General features: G+C 21.7%; 1 protein-coding gene across 3 annotated transcripts; it reads left to right on the top strand.

Annotated features, from left to right (window-relative positions):
* The first annotated feature begins 376 nt into the window (after positions 1-376).
* Positions 377-22,272, top strand: LOC122511648 (probable ascorbate-specific transmembrane electron transporter 1). Of its 3 annotated transcripts, none has more exons than XM_043627028.1 (3): positions 377-522; positions 5,211-5,401; positions 21,408-22,272. In XM_043627028.1, exons 2-3 carry the CDS (start codon positions 5,222-5,224, stop codon positions 21,900-21,902), a joined length of 675 nt encoding a protein of 224 aa, XP_043482963.1. In that variant the 5' UTR covers positions 377-522; positions 5,211-5,221; the 3' UTR covers positions 21,903-22,272. The 3 variants fall into 3 exon arrangements, with proteins under 3 accessions (XP_043482963.1, XP_043482964.1, XP_043482962.1); XM_043627029.1 differs by lacking the exon at positions 377-522 and adding an exon at positions 612-754; XM_043627027.1 differs by lacking the exon at positions 377-522 and adding an exon at positions 824-962.
* Positions 22,273-22,512: the final 240 nt, after the last annotated feature.

Genomic DNA, 22,512 nt, shown 5'->3' on the forward strand with positions numbered 1-22,512 from the left:
TTTCTCATAAGTATACCAACAAATATTTCAAACAAATTATTTTCTGAGTATTTTTGAATATTTTTTTTAATATTCGGACAATATTTTTCCCAAAAAAATGAACAAATAAAAATGATTGAAACCTAGGTATATTTCAAATATTCTTATCTATCGATTTTTTTGAAACAACATTAGTAAAAAATTTGACAAAAATAAACAAAACAAAAAAAAAAGCTAAAAAACAGTGAAATCATTCTCTGTATACCAACAATGCTCAATATTGATAAAATCGTACTGGGGCGTTGAATTTTATAGCAATTCGTTTTTACGAACAAAGCTTCTTTGCCAAGGCTATATAATCAGCTGTAAAGAATAATTATCAGTACGTGCAGATCGACATTCATGATAAAAAAAAAATAATTTTTTTTTCTTTGATTTCATATACCACTTGACTCAAGAGTTTTCTATTAAAACTTGAACAGATAAAATTTTCATATTTTCCTAAGATAGTGTGTGTATGGAATTACATTTCAAATATACAAAGTATGTAATAAAATTTTCATTATTAGTTTTACTCATTCATTTCATTCATTCATATTAATATTATCAATTTTTTTCTTATCATAAAAGAGGAAAATACACAGAATTATTTACAATTTTTTTTTCTTGCTTGTTTTTTTAAATGTGATGAACAAGAAAGGTCGTGGTGTCATATTTGTCATGAGGGGATTTCCTTTAATATAGAAAATTACTAAAGTTTTCCTCATATATTGTCGTGAGTAAAATTAATTTTTAAATTATATTTCATGAAATAACTGTTATCTGATTTATTTGTTTTATTTTTTTATCTATTTATGTGAACTCTCTCTATTGCCTCTCGTATCAGAGTATAGTATTTTTCGAGATGTCATAACATTCTAAAGCATTGCATTTCTGAAAGGTGGTACATTTATTGTTTGTTAGTATTATCTCGAGACATTCAGGCAAGTGTTTATAGTTTTCTTCTCCTCTACGCCAATATTGTCGGTGAAATGCATTTTCGCCACAAAATAATTAATTAAAAACTCATTCGCAGTTACGGTCTCCAATTAACGCAACTGCTTCTGGCTTTAATTTTCTCTTTTTCAAACCGCAGAATAAACCTATTAGTACTATTTCTATCTCTCTTCATCTCTCATTCTCTTTCTCTCTTACTCTCTATTTCTGTTGTTTGATTTTCAAATTACTAACCCGGACAAAGAAACTTCTCTATCTTTTTTGCACTAGTTTTTTATTAATCTCATTCTCATATTTTATCATTTGTTATAATCTTGCTGCTTTTTTTCGTGGGAAATATATTTTTACTTAATGAGTATAATTATTTTTTATCGTTCTTTAAAATACATATAAATTATTTTAATTAATTATTCAATTCTTTTAATTTAGTACTAATTACTGTGATTGACCATTAATTATTGCAATTAGTTATTAATCATTTTAATTTGTTATTAATTATTTTAATTAATTATTAATCATTTTAATTAGTTATTAATTACTTTAATTAATTAATCATTTGAATTAGTTAGTAATTATTTTAATTAATTATTAATAATTTTAATTACTTATTATTGATTTTAATTACTTATTATTGATTTTAATTACTTAAATAAATAATTAATTTATTATTTAAACTAAAGCATTAATTATGTACCTTAATGATTAATATTAATTAAATAAACTATTCATTGTGTAAATTAATTATTAATTATTTAAATTCACTATTAGCAACATAAAGTAAATGTTAATTAATAAAATTAACATTTGTTAATTTGTTTAATTGTTTAATTTGTTTAAATTTTTTATGAATTATTTAACATAACTATTAATTATTTAAACTATTGATTGTGTAAGTTAATAGTTAATTATGTAAATTAATTATTAATTATTGAAATTATTGGTTAACAATTAACTAAGTTTTAGAATAATTAACCAAATTTTAATTATGTTCATTAATTATTAAGTAATTAAATTAATGGTTGGGGTACAGTTTTTCTAAAATGTATTTTCTAATTTTTTTTATTTTCGAAAACTTTTTTTTCTAATAAAGGTGAATTTCTACAAAAATTTTTTCTAATGAAGGTGATTTTCTAATTTTCTTTCTTCTCATAAAGGTCATTTTCTAAAAATTTCTTTTTCTAATAAAAGTGTAATTTTCAAAATTTTTATTCTAAAAATATTTAATTTTTTTAATAACGATTTTTTAAATAACCTAGTTAAAAATCGTAATTATCAAATATATAAATAACAGGGATTTTTTCTTAAAGATATTTAAAATTTTCTTTAAAAAAATGTTTTATAATTATATATATTAATTTTTGTATAAAAATTATGCAAATTATTTCTTTTTTTCAAAGAAGAACAGAATTTTGTTAAAAAATTGAGATAATAGAAATTTGATAAGATTTTTCTTCTTTTTCAAAAATAAACTCATAATTATGTAAACAAAATAATTTTATTGAGAAGCAGAAATATGCAAAATATTTTCTATTTCCTAATCTTAATTTTTTAACAATTTTCTAACTTTTATCAAAATTATATGGAACTTCACAAATTTTTTGAAAAATAAATATTAGAAATCATAACTTTCTAGAAAAACTTTATTTAGAATTATTTTTAATAAGATTAACATTTTTTTTGGTATATTTATTATAAATTATTTATGTTAAATATTAATGTTGTTAATTATTAATTATTTAATTTAGAACAGAATAGAAAAAAGAAATTGTTATTCTTTATGGTTATAATTGTTTAAATTATTTGCTAGTTGTTTAAATTAGTTACTAATTGTTTAAATTAGTTACTAATTGTTTAAATTATTTGCTAATTGTTTAAATTAGTTAATAATTAAATTAAAAACTTAAATTTCTTATTTCACTATTTGCAGTAATTTTTAGCAACTAACAATTTGAAAAAAATTAATTTTAACTTTTAATTAAATTATTTTAATTGATATTAAAAAATAAATGAAATTCTTTTCTATTATTGATTAATATATGTGATATTCAAAGAAAAGGAAAGAAAAGAAAATGAAATTCGTTGTTGGTTTACTTTGATAAAATTTGTAAAATTTAAGCAATGCTTTATAAAACCACTCGAAATATTTGACAAAGAGTAAGTGTACTCACTATTTTTCTGTTTGTAATTTACTTTTATTTTCTTTCTGTTTTATTACTTTTTCCTTTTATGTATCCACATTTCGAGCTTGACATTCCTGAACATCGTTATTGGGTAATATTTCGCTTAGAAACTCATTCACTGCATTTTTTTTCGCTCTTTTTTATTAATACTCAAACATTTATTTTTAGCGTTAGAATGTAAACCATTATTGGTTATTATTCAAATAACAATTTCCAATATATATTCAGTTTTAAATCACAAAATATAGCTCGCGCAAAATTTTGTATTTAAAGTTAATTTAATTTTCAAATTTGTTTATTTGTTAAAGTGGGTAATAATTAAATTATTGCTTTATTTTCCAATAATATATATTTTATTATATTGTCAATAATAAAAAAAATAAAATATAAATTTCATTCCAAAAGAATTTAATTTAATATACTGGAATAATTTTCGACTGAAATTAGAAAAAACTGTTAAATGTTTTTTTTATTTGTATTCTATAAAAGATTATATTAGGTATTAATTAATTTCCATTAAAGTAGAGATAAATATTAATTATTATAATTATTATTTGATGTAATTTGTTGGTTTCGTTTATTTTTAAATAAATAAAATACATGGGACATTCCACGTCAACACGGACAGAGCTCTAAACAAAAATTGCTTTGATGGATTTAAACGTTCTAGGGCTTAAAAGATTTCTACGTTCATGTACTTTAAGATGCCGATGGGCGTTTTTTGCAAAATTCCATTTCCGATGCCAATAGAACTGTCAAAAGTCAAAAGGTCCAAAAATCTCAAAATACTTTTATGAATTAAAAGCAAAAAACGAGGTAAATTATTCTCTAACTCATTCTTTATCAGTTTTTAGGGTTCCCGAATATAAATCTAAAGTTTTTTTTAAAAATCCAAAATGGCGAAATCAATATGGCGGACAAAATTCAAATTTGATCAGATTCGATTAAAACTTGTTACTCGGGGGTTTTTAGGGTCGCTGATTACGAATCTGAAGTCACTTTTTAAAAATTCAAAATGGCGGATCCAATATGGCGGAAAAAATTTTCAAATTTGATCCGATTCCCTTAAAACGTGTTACTCGGGGGCTTTTGGGGTCGCAGATTATGAATATGAAGTTACTTTGTGTTTGAGACTTCAAATTCATAATCAGATACGCTAAAAACCACCGAGTAACACTTTTTAATTAAATCTGATCAAATTAAAAAATTTGATCCGCCATTTTGAATTTCTACAAAGTAACTTCATATTCATAATCTGCGACCCCAAAAGCCCCCGAGTAACACGTTTTAAGGGAATCGGATCAAATTTGAAAATTTTTTCCGCCATATTGGATCCGCCATTTTGAATTTTTAAAAAGTGACTTCAGATTCGTAATCAGCGACCCTAAAAACCCCCGAGTAACAAGTTTTAATCGAATCTGATCAAATTTGAATTTTGTCCGCCATATTGATTTCGCCATTTTGGATTTTTAAAAAAAACTTTAGATTTATATTCGGGAACCCTAAAAACTGATAAAGAATGAGTTAGAGAATAATTTACCTCGTTTTTTGCTTTTAATTCATAAAAGTATTTTGAGATTTTTGGACCTTTTGACTTTTGACAGTTCTATTGGCATCGGAAATGGAATTTTGCAAAAAACGCCCATCGGCATCTTAAAGTACATGAACGTAGAAATCTTTTAAGCCCTAGAACGTTTAAATCCATCAAAGCAATTTTTGTTTAGAGCTCTGTCCGTGTTGACGTGGAATGTCCCACATATATTAAATTTAATTTAAAATTTATAACATTATTGCATAAATTATTGAATAACTAAATTACGTTTTTCATTGTAGGTATTATTATTATTTTTTTTTTATTTTTATTATTTTCATTCTTTTCATTATTTTTATTATTATTATTATTATTATTAAAATTATTATTAATAGACGCTTATCGCAATATTTGTTGCTATTGTTCTTTCAAAATTTACATATGAAAATAATTGTTTTCAATGATTTGACATATACATATATACATGCTGAACATGAACGCTTCATAAATAATGTTTATTACAGATTTTCAGACAATGGATTTCGATCATGAAGAGCCAAAGAGAAAATTTGATTGGACATTTGGGAGGATTTGTCTTTCAGTGGCAAATTTAGTAAATCACATAATGATAGGATTTTTAACAATTTATATTATCTATTTAGGACGAGATTTATCGAATAATACAAATATTCATGCTGTACTGTCAACAATCGGAGTAAGTTAATCATTTTTTATAATTCTCTTCATTTTTTCCATCAATTTCAAGTATTAATTTATTTTTAATTCATAATTAATTTTTTTTGTTTATTCTTTTTTTACTAATCTTAATTTTATTTTCAACTTATAACTTATTTTCTATTTTCTACTTATTATAAAAAATAATAATATAAAAAAGCTTTGATAGAAAATTCTTGAAATATTTTAATCTTTCAAATTGATAAACTACAATAATAAAAATTGCAGCAGGTATGCTATGAATTTGAAAAGTGAAAAAGAAGAAGAATTTTCATTCTATTCTTCTACTCGAAAAACGATTTTATGAAGTAGATCAATAAAGAACAAGCTAATAAGTGAGGAGTTTAAAGTAGACGGTCCATAACACATCTCTTAAACAAAAAATTTCTTTTTTAATTATAAAAAGAGTCTCTTGAGGGAAAAAAAAATTTTAATAGCAAAAATTGTTTAAATTACCCAATATAATTAGTAATTAGTAATCGTTGAGAAAATTTCCACGCCATTAAAACCATTTTCGACATTTTTTTCTGAATTAAAAAAATTAGTAAGAAAATGATAACAAAGAAATAATAAATTTATACACCATTACAACCATTTTTGCAATTTTTTTCTAAACTAAAAAATATTAAGTAATAATAATAAATAAATAATAAATTTCTACGCCATTTGAACTATTTTTGACATTTTTTTCTAAACTAAAAAAATAACAAGTAATAAGTAAAGATAATAAATAATAAATAAATAAGTAATGCAGAAATAGTAATGAATAAGTAATAAATTTCTACGCCATTAGAATCATTTTTACAATTTTGTTCTGAACTAAAGAAATAATAAGTAATAAATTATAAAGAAACATTGATAAATAAAAAATAAAGAAACATTAATAAATAATAAAAATTTAATAAATAATAAAAATAGAAAACTAATCCTTATTAATAAAATCAGACTTTTGTCTGTACATTGCATAGAATTCAAAATTTCTATTATATTCCTTCTTTTTACACTCTAAGGAATGCGAAAATACTATTAAGAAAATTATGTGTGTATGTGTATATGTGTGTATGTGTGTATGTGTGTATGTGTGTATGTATGTCCGCAAATTTTCGACCGCGTATCACGGAAAAACGGTTCAATCGTTTGAAGTGAAACTTGGCAGTCTTTTAGGCATTAGCCTAACTTAAAATCCTAGCGATAGTAGATTAAAAAATATTAATATGGACGAAAGTTATGCCATTTTTTCAAAAATTCGAAAATTCGAAATTTTTAGTTTTTTCATATACTTTAGTGAATTGTACTTAAACTTGGTAAAGGGTTAATTTTAGTGTTTTTTATGAAGATTTAATCGTCAGAATAATAAAATTTTGAATAACAAATAAAAAGTGTTAGATTTAAATATTGAAAAATTAAAAAGTTTAAAAATTGAAATTTTTTTGTAATTAATTTTTATACGGTTGTATTTCTTAGGTCAACAATAAAAATTTGTTGTTGAAATCATAAGTTTACTTTCTTAAAAAAATTCTATTAGGTCAGAATATTAACAATATCCATATAATTAATATGAGACTTTTGTCAGTATGTTGCACAGAATTCAAAATTGCTATTATATTTTATTAATTAATGATCAAAAAATGAAAAACTCAAATTTCATTCTGATGACTAAATTGTAATAAAAAATACTAAAATTAACCCTGTATAAAATTTAAGTAAAATTAATGACAATAATTATTTCAAAAGATAAATTTTGAATTTTAAAAATTTTGAAAATATATAGCACTAGCTGTCATGTCGTACCCGTCTTCGACGGGTTTTAGTTTCTACCAATACATTTAACAATGTTTCTACCAATCTGCGGAAAATCAAAAATACCCGGGATAAATTAATTAATAATTAATAATTAATAATTAATAATTAGTTAATTAATAATAATTAATAATTAGTTAATAATTAATTAATTAATAATTATTTCTTAAAATTTAACATTTTTTTCTTCTCTTTTATATCATTAAGCTTCATTATTTTTGTACTCTTCAAAAATACTTTACTTATATTTAATAGTCTCCACCCTTTGGTAAAAAATCTAAAATTATGGAAAATTAGCAAAAATTCATAAAACCGAATTTATTAAAATTCAACATTTTTTCTTCTCTTTTATGGCTTTTGGCTTCATTATTTTTGGGCTCTTCAAAAATACTTTACCTAATTTGTTATCTCCACCCTTTGGTAAAAAATCTAAAATTATGGAAAAATAGCAAAAATGCAAAAAAATGAATTTCTTAAAATTAAACATTTTTCCTTCTTTTTATGGCATTTAGCTTTATTATTTTTGTGCTCTTAAAAAATACTTTACTTATTCAATAGTCTCCACCCTTCGGTAAAAAATCTAAAATTATGGAAAATTATCAAAAATTCAAAAAACCGAATTTCTTAAAATTCAACATTTTTCCTTCTTTTTTATAGCATTTAGCTTTATTATTTTTGTGCTCTTAAAAAATACTTTACCTAATTTGTTATCTCCACCCTTCGGTAAAAAATCTAAAATTATGGAAAATTATCAAAAATTCAAAAAACCGAATTTCTTAAAATTCAACATTTTTCCTTCTTTTTTATGGCATTTAGCTAATTATTTTTGTTTAATGTAGCAAATGTTTTACTTTACATACTGATCTTTAAATAAAAAACTTTAATAACTTTTCCTGAAAAGCTTGCTTAAAGATTAAAAATCACTATTTTCTTAGAAAAAAGTTGATCTAAAAAAACGAAAAAAAATTTCAAAATACATCTTTTTTAAAAATTTTATCGTAGAAATGGGTTGTATTTATCTGAAAAAGTTAGCTAAGGATAGTTTTTTCATTCATTTTACAAAAGATAAAAAATTTGCATTTTTTTGTTTTTTTGAATTTTTTGGAAAAATGTCATAACTTTTGTTCAAGTTAATATTTTTTAATCGGATAAGGCTATGATTGTAAGTTACTTTAATACCTAATAGACTGCCAAATTTCACTTTAATTGGTTGAACCGTTTTCAATTGATGCGCGAACAAAGTTTTGCATACAGACAGAGACAGACAGACAGAAATTTTTTTTACATTTTTAGAATTCTAATGTCTCAAAACGAAAAAATATATAAAAATTTTCAAGTTTGGAGCAATGTACAGATAGTAATCTGATTTTATTAATATAGATAATGTTCGTTCACATTAATAACTTTTAGTTTACTATAGCTACACTAAAAAAAGTTATATGATTCAAGTAATTATAATTATTTGAAAAATAATATCTTATTTAAAAAGTTTTTATTTCGATCTAATAAGAATTTATTTCGTTTAAATAATTTTATTTAGTTGAATCAAATAAATCTTAATTGGATTAATTAAATAAATACTTGACTCTAATAAATAAATTTATTTAACACAAATCATTTCTAAATTTTATATTTTTTCATGGATTGCTTCTAAACTTTCTATAGTTGAGTATTACATGTTATTTAGTCACATTTTAGCATAATTTTTCAAAAATACTTTCTTATAACGAAGATGTAAGTATAAAAATGTTTTGAATATCAAAAAATTGAAAAAATTATAATTGATACCAATTGCTATGAAGCTTAATTCAATAGTATTTGTGGGCTCTCTGATTTAACTTTTAGAGATATCTTGATCAATGTAAAGACAAAAGTTAAACACGGTGTTTATTTTGGTTTCAAACAATTTCCGGCTTTGTCCAAATTTTTCCTGGTTTACTGGACGGGTTTTTTTTAATAACCCAATGGGAAATTTACAACTGGCGTAGTACTGCGCCAGCACTGGCAGCACTGGCGGCAAGGCTGAGAGCCAGCACTGTCATGGCACTGGGATGATAACGCCGTCTGGCGCTGCCGAAGTACTGTCTGTCAGTGCTGCCAGGCAGCGCTGGCGCAGCACTGGACCAGTGCTGGCTGAGAATATTGCCGCAATAAATGCCGTATTGTTATTAATTAGTCGTAAATTCATAATTAATTTATAAATAATTTAACAACAAAATGGTAAATAATATTAATAAACAGTTATTATTATTAAAATATTTCTCTTCTTAAAGAAATTGTATTAAAGATGGAGACTAACAATATGGATATAGTAAATGAAGTAGAAAAAAATTGTTTATAACATTTAAAAATTAAATAATAAACAATTACAGTAAGTGTGCATTAGATTTTCATATTTTAGTACCTAACGATTGGAATCTAGAAATATCGCAAACCTATGAAAATAAACAAAGTTGCTGACGAGGGGAATCGAACCTACGACCTACGGACTAACAGACTAACGCTCTAACCACTATGCTAACGACACATGTGTACAGTAAAGTATTAATATCTCAGTATCATTCAGACATACAATTATTGAGTCAAAGATGAGAAAAAAATAGGAATACGTTAGAAATAATAAATTGAAATAAAATAAATTAAACTAAATTTTTAATAATTAAATTACTTTACTTATTGCATTTAACATTTTACGTAATTCTTAAATTACGTGGTAATTTTTTAATAATTTTTTATTCATAGTAAGAAGTATAATAGTATTTTAATAGGAACCAAATTATTATTGAGATTAAAGTTTAAATTTTGTTTATAATTTTAATTGGTTTAAATAATTTATTATTTACAAAATTAGACAATTGTGTTAAATTGTTATTATTAAATTTAATAAGAATAAAAAATGAACAACCAAAAAGTAAAATATTAATTTTTTGAATAAATTTATATTTATAAACATTCATAAACTTTTTTTATAATTTTTTTCAAGTTTATGTCAAAAAAGCAATGTTGGCAAAGAGCGTTGTGAACAATTTTTCTATACTCAGCCAGCACTTGCCGCCGTGGCTTGTCCAAGCTTTGGCGAAACAAAAATTCTGTACTGCGCCAGCACTAATTGTCGAGGCTCGGCTAGACTACGCCGAACAATCGTCTGAGTACTAAACCAGTGGTGAACATCGGCACTACACTGGCATTTCCCATTGGGAATACATTTAACAGGGTGCTTACCAACCAGAAAAGACGTAAAATATCAGGGAATTTAATGTAACCAAGAAAAACTGGATCTACTTGCTATACAATTAGTTCGAATTAGACTGTACTATAACTCAAAAAACTGGAGGAAATTTTAGATTTATTTTAATACATTATATTGATTGAAGTACTACAAATTGAGAAATATTGTTTTCTGCATTTGAATTAGTTAAAAATAACTAATTTGATAATAAAAAGTCGGTCACTGTTTCAAATGGTATTATTTTCCTAATGAAATAGACAATAGTAACTAATTATTATTTTTTCCCTGTCAAATCAAATTCCCGGCTATTTTCCGGTTTTCTAGGTTGGTAGATACACTGTTAAGTGCATTATCAGAAACTACAACCCGTCGAAGACGGGTACGACAGCTAGTAAATAATAAAAATGCAAACAAGTAAATAAACAAAATGCCAAATAGAAAAAAAGATTCCAAATAAAATAATTATAAATAAAAATAAATAAAAAAGAAAATTATTAAATTAAAAATTGATTATATCGAGAAAGAAATTGTTTGTGTAAATAAATTATATGGAAAAATTAAATATTAAAAAGTATGGTAATGAAAAATTCAACTATTTACTTAGGAAACAAAAAAAAATTTTTTTTCTTACTCTCAAAGTTTCAGAATATAAATGTAGACGTTTATAAATAAAGCCAAGAAATCGGTATTATTTCTTTTAGTTTCACATACGGTAAAATGTGAATAAAAGTTTTCTTGAATTAAATATCATACAGGATTTGTCATATTCTTCTTTATCTTCTTTCGTCGGAGATTTTTCTCTTTTATAAATATCTCATGCGCCGACAAAGTTTTTCCTTATTTGAATAATATATATATATATATATATATATATATATATATATATCTAAAAATAATCTAAAAATATTCTGATAATATTCTGATAATCAATAGATAAATTTTACAAATTATTATTCATATATATATATATATATATATATCACACAATGAGTCTTAACGTTGTTTCTATAGACTTATAAATTCACCCTTCTCTTGTGTTTCGTTTAGAACTAATTTCAGAACTGAAAATCAATTTTTTAAATCAACTTCTTAATATCGAAACTTTTATTAATTTAGTTTTGAAATTTAAAAGAATTTTTTCAATAAAGGCATAAGAGAGAGATTCAAGTATAAAATTTTTGATTTTTGTTTAATTGTCAAACAAAACTAATTCAATTTTGTCTCTCCTTTTAAACTAAAATCTTAATTAAACCTTGGCAATTTAAATTTACGGTTCGCTTAAAGAGAGAAACAACAGCTACGCTACACTATGTTTGTTCACTATAATTTAATGTAATTTAATTAAAATGTAAATTTGCGTGAAAATTATCCTTTGTGTTGTGCGAATAAAATAATTGATTGACTTAAATTTCTTTTTAACAATTTTTATTTTTATTATATATTTTTTTTGGATTTTTGTTATGTATTGTTTTTAAATAGAAATTCTATAGTAAAAGAAAAAATTATGAGACGAATTTTTATTTTCTCTTGTCAAAGAAGTGTGTAATTTACAACAGTCTATATATGTAATATATGCATTATTATGTATATTAATATTTGCAATTCTTCACTTTCCAAAAAGATACACATATACATAAATTTTATGTCCAACGTCGTCCAATATTAGTTACTACATTAATAATAAACATCAAACAAAACAAGAGCGAAGGACGAAAATAAATTAAAATTCCATATAGCGAAAACTTTTGCAGTGATTATTATTCAAAAACTTATTCGAAAATTCAATTTTTTGATGGCTTGGATATTGATTTTTAAAAAAAGTAAAAAAATATTTTTTAATTTAAAAATTTAAAAAAAAAAATTTTCTTATTGTTATATTATAATATAACAATAAGAAAAAAAATTAAAGAAAAAAAAATTACTTAAAAATTACTTTTTTCTTAAATTCTGGCAATTTTTCTCATTAAAATGAAGTTCTTCGCATGATTACAATTATTTTTGAAAACATTAATAAAATGCTTCGCAAAATGTTCAATTATATTCATAAATGATAAAATTTTCTACAATAATTGAATTATTTTTATAAATATTAAAATTCTTTACAAGAATTATTCAATTATTTTCGTAAACCATAAAATTCTTGGCAGAAATTCAATTATTTAAAATTTTTTTTTTTTTTAATTTTCGGGAAAAATTCAATTTAGAAATAATTTTTAATTATTTTCATGAATAAGAAAATTCTTCGAAGGAATTTAATTATCTTAAATACAATTTTAATAAAATTTTTCGCAAGAATTTAAAATTTTTATAAAGTTAAAAAAAAGTTAAATTATTTTTAGAAATAATAACATTCTTTACAAGAATTGAATTATTTTTGTAAAGAAATAAATTTCTTCAATAAAATTTAATTATTTTCTTAAACAATAAAATTCTTAGCAGAAATTCAATTATTTTTTAAAGTTTAAATAAAATTCTTCGCAGAAATTCAATTATTATTATTATTATTATTATTTATTATTATTATTATTATTATTATTATTATTATTATTATTATTATATTATTATTATTATTATTATTATTATTTTATTATTATTATTATTATTATTATTATTATTATTATTATTATTATTATTATTATTATTATTATTATTATTATTATTATTATTATTATTATATTATTATTATTATTATTATTATTATTATTATTATTATTATTATTATTATTATTATTATTATTATTATTATTATTATTGTTATTATTATTATTATTATTATTATTATTATTATTATTATTATTATTATTATTATTATTATTATTATTATTATTATTATTATTATTATTATTATTATATTATTATTATTATTATTATTATTATTATTATTATTATTATTATTATTATTATTATTATTATTATTATTATTATTATTATTGCAAGAGTTCAAACATTTTATGAAGTTCTTTGAAAAAATTCAATTATTTTCATAAATAATAAATTTTCTTACAAGAATTAAATTATTTTCGTAAATAATAAAGTTATTGGAAAGAAATTTAATTATTTTCTAAAGTCTAAATACAATTTTTAGCAGAAATTCAATTATTTTTCAATATTCTAATAAAATTCTTAAAAAGACTTCAATTTACAAATAATTTTAAATTATTTTTATTAATAATAAAAGACTTCACAGTAATTTAATTATTTTTTTAAAACTGAATAAAATTCTTCGTGAAAATTGAAAAAATTTTATATAATTCTTCGAAAAAGTTAAATCATTTTTATTAATAGGAATATTCAACACAAAAATTCAATTATTTTTCATAAGCAATAAAATTCAGGTCAGAAATTCAATTATTTTTGAGAGTTTCAATAAAATTCTTCGAAAAAATTCATTTATTTTTAATATTTTTATAAATAATAAAATTATTTACAAGAACTTCAATTTTAATAAAATTTCTGAAGAGAATTCAATTATTTTTAAAAGTTAAAATTAAATTTGGTCCCAAGAATTCAATTATTTATAAAATTTTTTTAAAATCTTCAAAAAAAGTTCAATTATATTAAAAGTTTTGTTCAAATTCTTTAGATTTCAATTATTTTTATTGCAATGTTAATTATGTTCTTCGAAAGAATTTAATTTTTCTTCGAAAATATTAATAAAATTCTTTGAAACAATAAATTTATATATTTTCAAATTTTTTTATAAAATTCTATTCAGAATTTAATTAATTCAGATTTAAAGTTATAAAACTTACAAAGATAAAATTACAAACGATAACATTTTTGTTTAAAAAATGTTCTTTTAAAAATTAATTAGTAAATATTTGAACTAATTAGAACGAAAGTAATATGAAGTTTCTAAAAAATAGTTTTTATAATTCCACATATAGAAAAAGACCATTAAAATAAATAAAATATATGATTTTTAATTAAAAACAATTTTATTTAATTAATTTTTTGTTATTATTTAATCTTCAAAACATCAAATTAGAATATTAAAGGAAACTTTTCAATTTTGAGGTATTTTATATATAAATATTTGCAAAGTAAAAGATCAAATATTTCATAAAGTGCAGAATATTCCAGAAATAAAAAATATTTCTAATAAAAAGTAGTTATAATAACTAACAAAATAACGTTAAAAAAATGCACTTGAAAATTATGCTTCATATTTATTCATAAAAGGACGCAAATATTCAAAGAATGACAAAAATTCCATTTTATCTCAATTTTCAAAATTCTCACAATTTTTCAAGGAAAACCTAAAGGGTAATATAAAATTGAATTCAAAGTTAATTTTCACTTTATTTTTTTTTTCCCACGCGTGATATAATCTATCCATCAAACGCACACTCGCAGATATATATACATATTGAATGAAAATAGTAAATAAAAATTGTTTATTCAAAATATTGATCTTTATTTATATTATATACACATGTAGATAGATTCAATCAGATCTATTGATGAGATTTTTAGATATTTTTATTGTTGATTTTTGTGTATAGATGTATAGAAAGAGAGGAATAGAGAGAGAGAGAGAGAGGGAAAAATATTGTAAAATCGATATGAGAATAGTCTTTTCGATTGACATAAGGTCATTGTTTTGTTATTTACATAAGTTCACTCGCTCACAGTTTAATGTAAACAAATTGCACGAGTCAACGTATGGAGAGTAGGAAATGGTTGCACTGCGCAGTATAATGTAAACAACCACAGTGCCAGAGGCTATCCTTGCTGGTAGAAATCGTATAAGTCTACTTGCAAAGCTATTTCCGTGCTACTGCTCCATAAACGTGCAAGATAAAGAAAATACTGAAGACAAAATGTTTAAAAGCCTTCCGGGCGAACATATAAAGGCACTCTAATGAAACGAATGATAGTACTTATCAATTTTCACTCATTCCCTCCCCCCCCACCCAAAAAAACAAGAAAGACGGTAAAAAATTACCATTATTCATTTTAATGATTTTTTTTCCTTAACTTTTTCTTTGCCTTTATCTTCTATATAGAGGGAAGAATTTCTCTGTAAAGTTTTACGAAAAAATTTTGTTTATTGTACTTTAAATCTACACTGAGAAGAAATTTATTCGATTCGAATAACTGATTACTTGTCTACTATGAAATAAATATTTACTTGAAAGAAATAATTTTTTATTTATATTTCTTTTTATAGAATATGTTTTTTTAACCACTAGTGGTACGATTATCATAAAAATCAATAATGAGACGCTATTCTCCACCTGCGAACGCCAAAGTCACCGCTAGATGGCAGTGCAGTTGATAAAAACAGATTCCACGCCACCTGGTGACGATGTTGGCGTTCTCAAGTGGAGAAATTCAACCATTTTATCAAAAAAAAAAATGTTCCACTCAAAAAATGTTATTCTGAGAATAATTAAATTTTTATTTTAGTAAAAACTAATCAAATTTTTAATTTCTTTTTCCTGGTAAAATAATAAGAAATACAAGCTTTGTACTCATCTACTAAAACCTACTATTTACTATTTACTAATTCGCTAATAGTTGAAGTAAAAAAATTACTCTAAAAATTTTTAATTAAATTCTCTAAATCAATTAAATTATTTTCAAAAATTTTCCGAAATTCAATTATTTTCAATATTTACCATCATAATAAAATTTCTCAAAAGAATTTAATTCTTTACCTAAACAAAATTTAGATAAAATTCATCAGAAACGTTCAATTTTTTTAATACCATTTTAAATACTATTACTAAATTACTAAATAATTCAATTTTTTCGTAAAATTTTAATAAAATTATTTCAAAGAATTCTAGCTAATAAAATTCTTTGAAAGAATACTAACTAATTAAATTCTTTGCTGGAATTAAATTATTTTCACAAATAACAAATTTTTTACTGAAATTCAATTATTTAAACAAATTTTAATAAAATTCTTCTTTCGAATTCAATTATTTGCAAAAGTTTTAATAAAATACTTATCAAGAATTTTATTTTAAATATTAATAAAATTCTTTGAAGGAATTCAATTATTTACAATTTTTATAGAATTTATATAATTCAATTATTTTCTAGTTTAAAAAAAAAATTCTTTGCAAAAATTCAATTATTTTCATAACTAATTAAATTCTTTGCTGGAAATAAATTATTTTGACAAATAATAAAATTTTTACTGAAATTCAATTATTTAAACAAATTTCAATAAAATTCTTCTTTAGAATTCAATTATTTGCAAAAATTTTTTAAATACTTATCAGGAATTCAACTATTTTTAAAAATTTCAATAAAATTCGGTTCAAGAATTCAATTATTTTCATAAATAATAAAAATGATCGCAAGATTTTAATTATTTTTAATACAATTTTAAAATAATTCCTTTAAATGGTTCAATTAGTTACAATTTTCTAACAATTTTTATAAAATTCTTTCTCAGAAATAATTAAATTTTAATAATTAAATTTTAAAACGTTTTTAAATTGAAATATTTGAAAATTTTATTTTTGCAAGCCGGTTGATACTTAAATAAATAAATAAAATTTTATTTGCTATAAAACTGTAATAATATTTAAATTTTTATTTTGAAAATTTATTAATTTATTATTTTTTCAAAAAAAGATTAGTTTTGAAAAATTTCATTTAATAATGTTAACAAAGAAATTCTTGATTTTAAATAGAATTAAAGTTGTAATTTTTAGAACTAATTAAATTTCAAAAAATATATTTTTTAATTCCTGTGAAAAAATAAATAAGTATTTAAATCGTTATTTAATAAAAATTATTATTCAAGTTTTGAATGTCATTTAATTTAGAAATTATGAAAAAATTAGTCTTTTGAAAAACTGTAATTAAATTTTTTTCAAAATAGGTAAAATAATTTAAATAACGAATATTTTCTAATTATTTGGAAATGTTGTCAAATTTAATTGAAATAAATTTTATAATTAAGAGAATATTATTTATTTACATATTTAAGAATTGTTTTGAAATATAGTTGTATTTTTAAGGAATTTTATATTAAAATTTCGAAAATAATTGAATTTTGCAAAAATTTAGAATTGAAGTTATTAGCAGGATAAGAAAAAAAAATACATAAATATTTTTTATGAAAATTAGGAAAAAGTTAGAAATCAATTTTTGTGATTTTTGTTGATCGTCTGACGAGTTTTATTAGTCGTAAAATTTTTTTATAGCTACTTTTTTACTACTTTTTTTGAGTCTTAGAGCTACTTTTTGCTACTTTTTTAATATTAATTATCAAGTGCAAAGCCTGTCATAATAAGTTTTTAAGAAAAATAAAAATTCAAAAATTGTCAAAATATTTACTTTTAAATTTTTACTTCAATCAAATAATTTTTATTTAAATCAAATAAATTGTATTTGAATCAATAATTTCAGTATTTGGCAAAAAATGTCATTCGATTCGTGGAATAAAATAAGAAAATACCATTTAATTGATTGAAATAAAAATTATTTGATTCAAGTGAATATTTATTTGACAAATATATTCAAATAGATTTGATTCAAATAGACGATTATAATAGTCTATTTGAATCAAATTTTTTTCAATGCAAATAAAAATATAATAGACAAGCAATAATCGTTTATTTGAATCAAATAAATTCTTTTTTCACAGTATATATTTTTATACGATTCAAAAAAGTGATTTATTAAACATTTATATTTTTTTATTTTTCTCTGAAATATTTGCGAGAAAATTTGTTTTTTTTCTTTTTATTAATATTACTTTAGTGAATATTTTCTTATATACAATCTACACTTGACTATTTTCTCTTTTCATTTCTGATGGCAGTGAAGTCGGGGAAAATTTGACAAGTCTTGAAGAAATATGTAAGGACCAATTTTATGTGTCATTTTTCGCAACAGATGCTCGGACTAGATTTCAAGCATGAAAGGATAAAGTAGCGAAAATATTTACTCAATCCGGTGACAGCTTATCAATATAAAGAAAAACTTGTTCTTTTTTTTCTTCTATTTTTTTTTTTGAGAGAGTTCTCGCACTCTTTTAAAAAAGAATTTTTTGAAATTTCAATGCGTGCAATGAATATTAAACATATTTTCAAGCAGTGTGCACAATAAAAAAAGATGAAGAAGAAGAAGAAGAATGGAAAACTCAAAAGGAAAGTTATTTCATTTTCCTTGTTTTCCTAATTCGATTAAACTTGTTGAGAGAATAATTTAACTGGTTCTGCGAAAGGCGTTTAAATCTTTAATTACTTATTACTTAATGTTTTTCTTTGAGAGGAAATTTTAATTGAAAGTCATTTGTAAAACGTTTTTATTAAATTTCTTTTTTCATAATTTGTTTTTACTGTATACAACTGTGAAGTTTAATGTCGTAAAATTCAATTTTATGTGTCAAAGAATTGATTTCGTTTCTTTTTTTTTCTTTTGAATATGTAAATTATAATTTGATGCTCAAAAATGATTGGAAAATAAATTGTTTATTATCTAATTATAATTAATTAATTAATAATAATTCGTAACATAAATTTAATTAATTTTTGATGAAAATTTGCTTCCATATCAGAACTTATTGAATTTTTTTAAAAATAATTGTCAACTTTTTAAATTCAAAGTTTTTTAAAAATAAAGGAAAAAATATGTTTATAAATTATATTTGTCAATTAGAAAATGCAATTGAAAATGAAATTAAAAATTTTTAAATTTTTAGAAAAGAAAGAAAGAATTTTATTGAAAAAAATGTTCTGTCAAATTTATTTACGAATATCTTTAATTGTAAAACTATTCGAAAACAATAATTTCTTTTTTAAATATTTTAAATATTTAATTATTATTATTTTTACGCAGGAATTAAAATTTTTCAAAACATTCAAATTCAAACCTTTTTGTAATTAATCAACTTTAAAAAAATATTGTTATAAAACATAAAGAAAACGATTACTCCGAGTCATTTTTTTGTATTATAAGAATATTGTTACTGTAACTTCTTAAAAATTATTTTTATATTCTATTATTTTCTAAAATTTAAACTAAAATTCATTTTTAAATCAACTTTTATTAGAAAATTCTACGACAATTCAATTATTTAAATACAAAAGTAAATTTATTATTTATTGAATAATTTAATGTTTTTTAAAATTTAATTCTTATAAAAAAATTTATTAACAAATTTTTAAATAATTTAATTTTTTGGACGAATTTTAATGAAATTTTTTAAAATAGTTACATTTTTCAAGGAATTCGATTAAAATTGTATTAAAAATGATTGAAATTCTTCAACGCTCTAATACTTTTAATATTCAATTATTATTTAAAAATTTAAATAAAAATTTATTTTAAAATCAAGTTTTAGTAGAAAATTCTACGAGAATTCCATTATTTAAATACAAAAATAAATAATTTATTGAACAATTGAATGTTTCTTAAAATTAAGAATTTTATTATTTACGAAAATAATGGAATTTCAGTAAAATTTTTTATATTTATAAAAATACCTAACTGAATGTTTGAGTACAATTTTATTAAAATTGTTTTTATAATTGAATTCTTTTGGCTGATTTTATTAAAATAGTAGATATTGAAATAAGGAAAATTTTTTAGTTAATTAAATTATTTTCAAAAATTTTCCGAAATTCAATTATTTGCAACATTTACTATCTTCATTAAATTTCTCAAAAAAATTCAATTCTTTACCTAAACAAAATTTGGATAAAATTCATCAGAAACATTCAATTATTTTTAATACCATTTTAAATACTATCACTAAATTAGTGAATAATTCAATTTTTTCGCAAAATATTAATAAAATTAATTTTTAAATTCTTTGAAAAGATTCAATTATTTACAATTTAAAAAATTCAATTATTTTCAAGTTTTAAAGGAAATTTTTTGCAAAAATTCAATTATTTTCATAACTAAATTAAATTTTTTTGATGTAATTAAATTATTTTCACAATGGGTAAAATTGAAAATTTGAAATTAATTGAAATTTTGACACGAATTTTATTAAAATTTTTGAAAATAATTGAATTTTAAAGAAGTAGTTTTTAATTTATAATCATAATAATTGGTATTTTGTCGAGATATTTTTGTAAATTTTGAACATAATTGGATTTTGTGAATTTTTTAGTACTTTTGATAAAAATTCTTGACTTTTCCCTGAATTCCCTATGTCAGAATATATGATTATTGTAATTATAATAATATTTAAACTTTATCTTCCGATTCGTATTTTATTTTTATAAAAAAAAAAATTTTAATTAAAAATTTTTACGTTTTATTATTTTTAAAATTGTTAATTTGATTTAAAAAAGTGAGTGAGAAGTCAGCTAGTTATAAATTATTTTAATTATTTAGTTATTTATTTATTTAATAAACAGGTCTGAAAAATTATATCAATCAAAAATAATTAATATTGAACATAATTATTACAAATAAGAATTCTTTAAAAATTTCCCACGTTAAAATCTTAAATATTTGCTAATTATATTATCAAATTCATCAGACGGGTAATTTTCCCATCAAAAGTAAAAAAAAAACTGAACATTGAATAAATATTTGACAAAGTTCAATATTTTATTTTATTTTTTTGCTTTTTCTTGGAAACTAAAATGATACACGTCCGACAGTGTGAATCAACTTGCCAATAAAGATCATATCAAGAGAATGATTTTCACCCTCTGCGAGAAGAAAATTGGAGGAACAAAAAGTAAATTTAAGAAAGTATCTCAAGCGTACAACGTGCGGTATAAATTTGCAAATAAATTATAAATTACATTTTTTTCTTCTCTGATTCTTGATTTTTAATTAATTTTTCTCTTATAACAATTAACACCGCGCACCTTTATTGATAAATTAGAAAAATTAATAAATTTTCTTTTCCCTTTTTTATCATAGTAAGATTAAAATTAATTTCCCTCCTGCTGTTGCTGCTAGTATTTTTTTTTTATTTTTTTTCCTTTTTTTTCGTATTTGACGTTCTGACACTATTTTTCAGTACGTTCTTTTGATGTCCGAAGCCATAGTCGTTCTTGCCGAGGAAAATCTTTGGACAAACTTTCTATCACGTCAAGTAAGCAAGCACATTCACTGGATTTTACAAGTTGGAGCTGCAGTTTTCATTATCGTTGGAGTTGGTGTAAAATATGATAAAAAAGAAAGTCATTTCCACTCAACTCATGCTATTACCGGGATCATTTCTGTTGGTCTGATAATTTTTGTCGCTTTAATGGGAATTTTTGCATTTTACTCCGTGGAATTGAGACGAATAATAAGGCCAGTGTTATTTAAATTATTTCACAATTTATTTGGTATTGGATGTTTTGTCATTGGAATGACGTCATTATTATATGGCTATGAAAAAAAATGGATGACGATAAAAGCAACGGATGAAATGAAATTAACTTGTGTAATCTTAACGTATGCGATTACAGTGTTTTCCCTTGTTGGCGCTTTTGGATCCCTTTTTAACCAACTTGGTTTAATCAGATAGTAAGTAAATTTTCAACAAAAGATGTCATGGGTGCCATAATGTTTACGAGACATAATAATAACTTGAAAAACAAGAGTGTCTCACGCTGAATAAGAAGTAAGTTTAAAACCACCACCTCTCTCTCAAACCACTCCCCGCCCCGATATAAAGTGGTTTCATAAAAAATTTTCATCCCACTATGTAAAGCTTGTCTCTACTCAACGGTTTTAAGAAAGAAAAATTTCAAAATTCCCTTTTTGAATATGAATTCCCCGCGCTATTATTAAACATCTCCTTGGAAAATATTTTCAACACACAAAAAAATGTTTATTGTAATTCGCTCTTTACAAAAAATTGTCACAAAAATATATTTTGTAAAAAAAACTTTAAATTTCTTTTCCAACAATTATTACCAAGTTTAGAATTTAACAATTACTTTAAAATTACCATCATTTACGTAAATTTTTTCCTTTTTATAAAAAAAAAAAATAATAATAAACTGAATCTAAAAAACTTTGATAAGAAAATATTTCCAAACAAGTGGAGAATTGAAAAATTTAATCAAAAGAAGTTTCTTGAAAGCATTACAAGAGAAAAATATTTTTAAGAAAAATGTTTGTAATTCTTGTAA

Source organism: Leptopilina heterotoma, unplaced genomic scaffold, assembly GCF_015476425.1.
Source record: "Leptopilina heterotoma isolate Lh14 unplaced genomic scaffold, ASM1547642v1 Lhet_89, whole genome shotgun sequence".
NCBI classification, from domain to species: Eukaryota; Metazoa; Arthropoda; class Insecta; order Hymenoptera; family Figitidae; genus Leptopilina; species Leptopilina heterotoma.